At 41.5% G+C, this 9,025-nt stretch overlaps 1 protein-coding gene across 1 annotated transcript; it reads left to right on the top strand.

Moving 5' to 3' along the window:
- The first annotated feature begins 5,549 nt into the window (after window positions 1-5,549).
- LOC6036915 (NEDD8 ultimate buster 1) lies at window positions 5,550-8,996 on the top strand. Its single transcript, XM_001846838.2, has 4 exons — window positions 5,550-5,865; window positions 5,970-6,232; window positions 6,289-6,499; window positions 7,622-8,996. The coding sequence occupies exons 1-4, from the start codon at window positions 5,731-5,733 to the stop codon at window positions 8,906-8,908; spliced, it is 1,896 nt and encodes a 631-aa protein (XP_001846890.2). The 5' UTR covers window positions 5,550-5,730; the 3' UTR covers window positions 8,909-8,996.
- The last annotated feature ends 29 nt before the right edge of the window (window positions 8,997-9,025 follow it).

Here is a 9,025-nt window from a genome sequence, read left to right on the forward strand (position 1 = left end):
AAAAAGATATGCGTCGCACCTCGCGACGCCCGAGACGCCATTTGATTTTGCTGGGACCGATTTTTCGAAAAAATGCCAAACTTTGAAGGTCTGTACCGAGCTCCAGGATGCTCCAAACTTCAATGTTATATATACCAAAAGATGCGCAAGGATCTGGCCTACACGCCAGTGATGTTTTTGGTAAATGCATTGGTGGCCAAAATGCCTGAAAAAGTGACATTTTTGAAAAAATCATTTTTTACGGGTTAAATCCCATTTAAAATTGAAGGGCGGAGCGCCAGCTCCTGTTACGTCCAATCAAGCTCATATTTGGGATTTAGGCTCAGTATGCCCACCAGAACAAACCCCTGAATGCCCGCCAAAAAGTCATTTTTGTTACACTCTAGTATTTATATTCGAGAAAACTAGTTCTATAATAATTGTGAAAAAAGTTGAGTTTATTTGTACAATGGAACAGTTTATTCCATTGAGCGGCTTATATCTAATGACCATTTCATACTAATCAAACCGAAGTGGACGATACGGCAAAGGCGCTGTTCGATGTGTCAAAAGTCTTGGGTTTGATTCTCGAAATCGACATATTTTTTTATACACCGAAACGGTGGTCGCAGCAATAGGCGGCAAATATGCAAGAAGGGAAAAGAGAATTTGTTTGAAATCTGTCCTCATGCATCGTTTGCGATATAGGGGTATCCCAATTTTGTCTGTTACCGAAAATTATCGATCCTACCGATTGTATTGAACAAAAAATATCATGAAATGAGGGATCGAACCAACAATTTCTTGATTGGTAATACAACACGTTACTGCCGAACCATGAAACGTTTGATAAAATGAAATGGACTGATCACAAATATATTCTTCTCTATGAACAGTGGATTTGCTGCAGAAAATGATACATTTTATAACAGTTTCTGCAGCAAGCCCATATATCAATTTTGCCCGTGTGTAAACATGTCGATCTGCAGTTCTCACCAACACATATAATGCTGGCGCGTCCCCGAGCAACACTTCAGAGAGGAGAACATTTTGGTGCTCTGTCTCTCGAAATTCATCAAGCGTCCATGACGCGGTGGTAGCGTGTCAGATTAACAAGCAAGAATTTGATGGTTCAATACTCGTTTTGTAAAGGATTTTTTTCTCAAACCAGCAAACAGCAGTCGATAATGTCGATAATTGTCGGTAACGGGCAAAAATGCAGATTCTGATATACTTTTATGCAGCCATGCATCACAATCATGCGACCGCCGTTTGGGTATACGAGCTTGATGCAAAATCTGTTATAAAAAATAACATTTTTTTGTAGCAAATCCACTTTGACAGATTTTGATACATTTTTTTCCTGTGAGTGTAGGTGAACTTTTTTCGAGAATTACGTTCTCGGAAATCTCTGGGTTTATCCTCTGTATCCGTACACATTACCTCGTGTTCTTTATTCTCTCGGATGACGCTGACTTACTGCGGGTGAAGCATCGTTGAAGAATACTTTTTGCTTTTTCATATCTGGGTTTCAAACATGGACCCACTTCCAACATCGCTCAATTAGTTTTCAAAAGAAAAATAATTTTGGATATTACATAAAGACAGTAAACAATCATAGAATCCTGCTCACACCAAGGAACGGTAAAATAACGAGTGTGCAGGATACTATAACCGTGTTTTTATTAAAAAAGGGAGGTCTGAGTGTTTTTTTCACGTTTCAGCTGCATCGAGTTCCACCTTTTTTTTTTGCAAAATAAGCTTCAAAAATATTGATCAAAGATTTTTGAAAGTATTCTGAATTTCAAAGCGTATTATAAAAATTTCATGTTGTTTGAAATAATATTTGAAATTATTGGTCTCTCAGAAAAGCAATGTAAATACTACCGTCGCATGGTTCCTCTCATTTCTTTTATGCACGTTGGAAAAGCATTACGGCCTCTAACACACGGAATTTTGGATACCACACACAGAAAAAAAAATGATGGTAATATTCATCAGGAAATGGTGACAGATTTTGTGGCAAAATAAATGATAAATTTTACCCCAGAAAATGATGAATTTTCATCAGTTTTTGATGAATATTCATCAGGTTCACATTTTTACACATTTTTTATGTAATATTACACAAATAAAGAGGTAATATTCAACCTACCAAATTTTCAACATTCCAAAATTCAACTTTTTTTTCTGTGCATTCGGAGTCGGAGTAGATGAGTAGTCAATTACGTTTACGTACGTTTACGTTTACGAATGCCTTCAATTCAGAACACCTATAATTCGTCAGAAAAAAAACTATGTACCAGCAAATTTACATGGAAAATATACTTTTGGTTTTACCATTTACCATTTCTGTAGGTTCAAAAAAGAAATCATTTGGAAATACAAATATAGCCTTCACTCAAACCATCACAACAACAGATTGTCAAAGGAAACAGAATGGTCGATGCATAATAAATCGGTACTGACAACGTATGTTTTGCGCTTGCAATACTGCCAGTTCTGCTGGGCGCAAAGGGTGGTTGGTGTCAAGCGCATTTGGATCCGTCAAACATTAGCCAAACTGTTTCCCTTGACAATCTGTAATCACCACGTGTGATGTGCCATGTGCGCGCAAGTTGTTTTCAGGTAGGCTATGATTTAGGAAAAAGTGCGTCTTGCTAAATGAGCGTCCTGCTGTTGCGTACTGGAATATTTTCAAAGTCATCAGAGTAGCAATGGAATTTCCGCTCCCTAGCAGTGGTTCCCAAAAAAGTGAAAATCATCAAGTTCCCCGCTCCGGTGGTCTCTTAAGCGGTACGCAGCTGAAAAGTAACAGAAACGAAAAGTGGCGTTTGACATTTCTTCGCGCGGTGCTTTTTGCAATGTTTTGATGAAAAAATCAAATATTTAAATTTGCTTATTTGAATGCGACTGAAAATTACAAGCCGGGTCCGTGGTGTAGGGGTAAGCGTGGTTGCCTCTCACCAGTCGGCCTGGGTTCGATCCCAGACGGTCCTGGTGGCATTTTTTCGAGACCATATTTGTCTGATCACGCCTTCCGTCGGACAGGGAAGTAAATGTTGGCCCCGGACTAACCTAAAAATGGTTAGGTCGTTAGCTCAGTCCAGGTGTAGGAGTCGTCTCCCTGGGTCCTGTCTCGGTGGAGTCGCTGGTAGGCAGTTGGACTCACAATCCAAAGGTCGTCAGTTCGAATCCCGGGGTGGATGGAAGCTTAGGTGTAAAAAGAGGTTTGCAATAGAGAATTTGCAGCAAAGCTAAAAGACGCGTGTCGCCACCTATGAACAAATAGCGTAAACCTATGATTTTTAGAAAAAATGTGTTTTTTCCTTCCTAATCAACATTTTTATAAAACTTATGCCGGATTCGGATGAGAAAAATTATTTCCAACAATTTGGTGTATAACTTTCCAATATTTGTTTGATTTTTCTATGAGAAAACTGTAGATTTAGAAAAAGATAGTAATTTGGACTATTTGGCAAGAAAGTCTGTCAAAAATCAATACAAATTGTTGAATATACGTTAACACATCTGTTATCAACTATATAACTGTTTATTTCATTGATATATACGGGGAAACTCATTTTTTCGTGTTCCAAAACATGTTTTTTAAAGAAAAAGATCACAAATTTTTGCGCGCCCAAAAGTTGATGTTCATTATTTTAAAGCAAAAAATTTTTCTCGTCTTTTGCAACCAGTTTCATGAAGATTGATGCAGGGAATCATGAGAAATAAGCGATTTTGTTCTTTAATCGACAGAAAGGCATACGACTTTAGGCAAGTAACCTCATTTTGGCGCCACCTACATTTGAAACGCAGTCGCGCTGCAAAACCTCAATTGCCTCAATAATCAAGCCTTCGGACCCTTAGTTTCGAGTAGGAATCTCACAATCGAGAACGCCAAGGCAATTCTGTAGAGCGAATAATTAGATATTTTTTTTGAAAATTACAGACGTATCAATAATCTTGTATTCGATATAATAATATTGACAAATCCTAAGAATGGTACAGTTTTATTTTTTTTTAAATGTCATATTTTATGTTTTTCAAATTTTATTTTATTTTTTATTAAAGAGTCCAATTTAATTTTACAATTCAATTTCAGTTTGTTTTTACTTGAACATTTCTGATTTTCTGAATATTTTAATCTTTTAAGCTCGTTTGATTTTCATAAATTTCAAAAATTTCAGATTTGAATTTTTTGAAATTTTTGATTCTTTTTTAGTTTTTTTTAAGTATTTTAAATTGTTTGAAATTGAATAGAAATTAATTGTGATTTTCGTAATTTGTGGATGGTAGATCGAGATTTGTCGATGGTAAGTCGTAATCTTACTATCGAGAAATCTCGATCGTGAGTCGAGAAATTACGATCGAATGCAATAATCACCACGGGTGTCTTCGGGAAAAGTTCTTTTTTTTTCAAATTTAATGAAGAACTTAGTTCCAAGAATGGGTAAGAGTTGGAAAGTTATTGGGCCCGAAAGATTTACATATCAAGATAAAACCGGCTCCGTGGCTTAATGGTTACGGCTTCTGCCTCACAAGCAGAAGGTTCAGGGATCAAATCTCGGTCGGTACCTTTGAAATTTGGAATCAGGAATTTGAACTTTGAATATGAACAAAAACGAAATTGAATCAGGTGGGATTCGAACTCACACCTCTGGATTGGTGGTCTGGGACGCTAAGCAGTCGGCCATCAGAAGGTTTACACTCTGGCAGTGAATTGATCCGTAGTGTTGAAACATGTTATCTTCTCATATTAAATACGCGCTGATCCCTGATTTGCCTGAGGGGATTGGAAGTCTAAATATAGATCGAGTTTCCTTCAGATGCTTGCTTCTATGTTTAGGCGGGGCCGAACAATGCCCAGCGACCTCGGAATTGGACCGCAAGGAGCTCTGTCATTCTGAAACGGGTCGTTGGAAGCAGCGCGAGGGCTATCACCACCTAATACCCGGGACTGAGATAAGTTGTATCAGCATTCGGCATATACAAAGTCTGATACAAACTATACTTTCCCATAATTTCGCTACCGGTTAGCGGGTATTGGATTGGACCACACACACACACACACACGAAAGATTTACATATCAAGATAAATAAAATGCATTTTATTCACTTTTGAATTATTGAATTAATTATACCCGAAAGATTAACATATCGATTTTCTGCACTTTTAGTGCAATATATGCCGCGTGTCTTTTTGGGCAATACGCGCAATAAGCTTCCACACGCGTCCGACCACGTGGTGCTCCCAATCTGAGCAGATTTCCGTAATCGTGCATAAACGCACGCGCGCGACTTCAGATTATTGCAGTTTGCAGTCGCTCTTTTTTTTACATCACCCCTCGACCAAAACTGCAATAATTTCTCTGCATTTTCTTTTATTTTTAGTAGAATATTTTAAAAGAGTGTAAACTATACTTAAATTTTTTTAGAATCTTATCTTTAAAAATTATTTGATAAATTATCAGTACAATATTAACAATTTTTTTTATTAAATCCGTGATGAATTAATATTCGTTTTTTAGCCATTTCCAAAAGTTACTCAAGCCATTTTTCTCCTTTGTGTGTTTTGCTCTGCTCAGTTTGTTTTGATCTGTTTTCCAGGAAAGAACAGGAAACACGGCGGACGTTCGTCGTTTCGCAAAAATCTACGTCGCTGTTTTTAGTTTTCGTTGTGAAATCCTCCCGTCCGAATCCCGGAATCTACGAGCAGCAGTAAAAAAAAAGTATTTTTCGCCAGTGACCATGACCACCACCGAGTTGGAGGACGAGAATTACGTGATCCAAATCCGTGCCAAACTGAACGAGAAAAATGTAAAACTTTGGGAGCTTCCATTCTACAATCCGTCCACCCTGGGACCGGTCGAGCCGGAGCTGGAGGTGAGTCATCCCATTTACTTCTATTTTATTGGATTAATATGAGCAGTTTAGTGCGAATAATGCAAATGGTTGCCCCTTTCTGGGGATTTTCCCCTTTGTCACAGAAACTGGCCAAGTCATTCCACGAGGAATTGAGCCACGTCGCCACCGCAGATTGCCTTCACGCGCTCCGGAAGCTGCAGCAGAATGCTCTGGACAGGTTGAAGAGCAAGGACGAGTTTACGCGGACCGGCGTCGCGACGTTGAGGGTCAGGGCCCCCACCCAGGGTGCGGCCAATCGTCACTTTGACGTGAAATGCAAAACGGCCGATCCGGCGCGGGAACTGGCCACGCTGGTGGCCGCACAGGTTCAGGTGGATGTTGGGAGGTGAGCAGGGTGAAATGTCGATGTGGGTCACACTTTTTACTGAATTGTTTTTGTAGGATTAAGCTGGTTTCCGCCGGGAAGGTGCTTCAACTGGATCGAACCCTGGCTGAGCAGAACGTCCGCAACGGGGCAACGGTGATGGCACTGGTGCTGATGCAAAGCGCGGAGGCGGCCCAACAGGAGAGCACCACCTTTGACCGGGTCCACAAGATCCGATCGGATGCCGAGAAGATCATCGATGCGAACGATCGGTCGGATTTTCTGAGCGTAAGTCGGTGAAGGGCGATGTTCAAAGGAAAACGATTGGAAATTCGGTACTTGGAAGAGGGCTGTTGAGTCGGGTAACTTTTCTAAAACTAGGGGAAATCTACCCTTTCCAATCAAACACCTATCTTCGTCATATGGAGAGTTTGATGTTCGATTAAAGCTCCAAAAATACTATTTGGGCTATAAACTTACCAGCAACAGCACCGCCTCGAGTAAGCACTCAAATGTATGCCACTTACTGGCCAAAAAGATCACATTTAATGCACTTTTGATCATAATTTGTATTTTGCGAGACCACTTCTCATCATTTTGTTGGCACACACAGTGACACACACGAGAATCCCTCAAACGCTTAATGAATATCGCCAAAATTAACTTTTCTCTTTCGCTTACTTTTTCACGGCGCTTAAGATATGAAATTGCTTCCAACTACCGGCAACATGTTCTTTTGATCATTAGTAAGGCACTCACTTGAAGAATAATCCCGAAAAATGTAATAAATTAGCAAGCGCCATAAAAAAAACAAACGCGCCAAGTCGTTTGACGTTTCAATTTTCACTTTGCATTCCAAACGAAGGCTGAAGAAAACCGAGCGAGAGACGAAGGCAAAAAAGAACAAAGGCTGGCCGTCAACACCACCAGCAGCACAGCCAGCGATGCCAGGAAACTTTCCTATAAATGCCACTTTTCGTGAGTGTTCGTTTGAACTGTCAGCGCAAATGGCAACACTCGACAGAGTGTTGGAAGAAAAAGAACTAAGCCGATATTAGAAAAATGGGCGTGGCCCAATGCATTCGCCTCGATTAGAATACCCTTGGGATTTTTTTGTTAAATGCTTGGTAAAGAAATAGAATAACTTTTAGTGAAAGTGAAAATAAACAGAAATGTTCACAAAAACTTGCTCTACTCGTTGGTGTACTTGGTTTTAGTAAAATTCAAGGGAGACTCTAGATTATCCAGCATCATTCAAACACGACCGCTTATTAGGATTAAAATGGGTAGATTTCCCCTACTTCGGCTTCTCAAGATTTGTCAACTCCGACTCCACAGTCTAGTTTACTATGTAGTTCGAAAATTTGACTATAAATTAAGGTCAGACTACAGAACAAACTTTTTTTCCAGCTTGAAGACCAAGATGGCAACGCGCTGCATTTGCCCAAGGCCGAGAAGAAAGCCCTGTTGATGGCTCTGACCCTGTACGAGAAGGGAAAGGCCGCTCTCCGAAAGGAAAACTTCGAAGAAGCCCTTCTTCTTTTCCTGGAAGCCGACAGCGACTTCCGGTTGTGCAATTCGCAGTTGTTGAATGTCGTGGACAACTATGCCTTGCTAAACCTGGACATTGCCTGGACCTATCTGTGTCTTAAGAACATCAACCAACTGCCAGACGCCGAGCAACGACTGCGACTGTGTGAGGACAAGTTCCGCCAAAGCTATGGCGACAACATGCGCCGTGTCACTGCCATCAAGGGAACGCAGCAGTGCAGCGAGAAGGCTCTGCTGTTGCGTCTTCACCTCCTCAAAGCCGTCCTGTTCTTCCACCAGAATAAGCGCGAAGAAGCGGAGATCATGTTCCAGGTGGTCGAAACCGAGCTGCAGTCACTGCGCGTTGACGACGGCGCTCTCTCGACCCTGCTGGACTGTGGCTTCGAGCTCACCGAATCGCGCATCGCACTGCGGGCCTGCTCCAACAACCTGGAGAGCGCGATCGAGTTCATCAACAGCCGTCGGGAGACCGTTACGGCCAACGAGAAAAAGTCCAAACGCGAACGGGACATCTACAAACGGATCGGCCACACCGATGAGAACCGCATCAACATCGAGCTCGTTGACCGGCTCGTCGAGATGGGCTTTTCCGAGTCGTTGGCCGCAGTTGCACTGCGCAAAAACGACAATGACCTGGTGGAAGCACTAAACGATCTGCAGTCGAAGCCAGACTCGCTCAAGACGGAACTGGCCGCTGCAATCGAACCATGTCTGAAGCTTACCGCCAAGCTGGTCGATCTGGGCTTCCACGAAGAAGTAGCAAAAGCGGTCCTGAAACAAACGCTCAACAATTTTGACGAAGCGGTTGAGATTTTGGTCACCGCTCGCGAGAACAACGAGTACGACTCGCTGCTCGCTACAGTCAGCATGGAATCGTCCAGGGCTTCCTCTTCAACCTCCTCATCCTCTTCGGCGGAACCGACTTTGGCAACGACGGAAGACGGTTGCCCGGCTGGTCCGTCACGGAAGAAAGTTAAAAATGAGGCCAAATCCGACGCCGATGCTGCCAAAAAGGAAATGATGGACATTCTGTACAAGAGCTTCTCCAAGGACATCGACAGCAACAGCGAGGCGTATCTGGACTTGCCGCTGGTCGAGGAAGCGACCATTCTGGAGCAGTACAAAAAGTTGTTGAACATGAAATAGAGAGTTGAATATTTTACTAGCACTTAGAAGATGAATAACTATTGTGTTTTTTACTTTTTTTACAGTTTTATAAAGATTTGGAATTGAGTTGGGATTTCTTTCTTCTAGATGACAAGT

Source organism: Culex quinquefasciatus, chromosome 2, assembly GCF_015732765.1.
Source record: "Culex quinquefasciatus strain JHB chromosome 2, VPISU_Cqui_1.0_pri_paternal, whole genome shotgun sequence".
In the NCBI taxonomy this organism is placed as follows: Eukaryota; Metazoa; Arthropoda; class Insecta; order Diptera; family Culicidae; genus Culex; species Culex quinquefasciatus.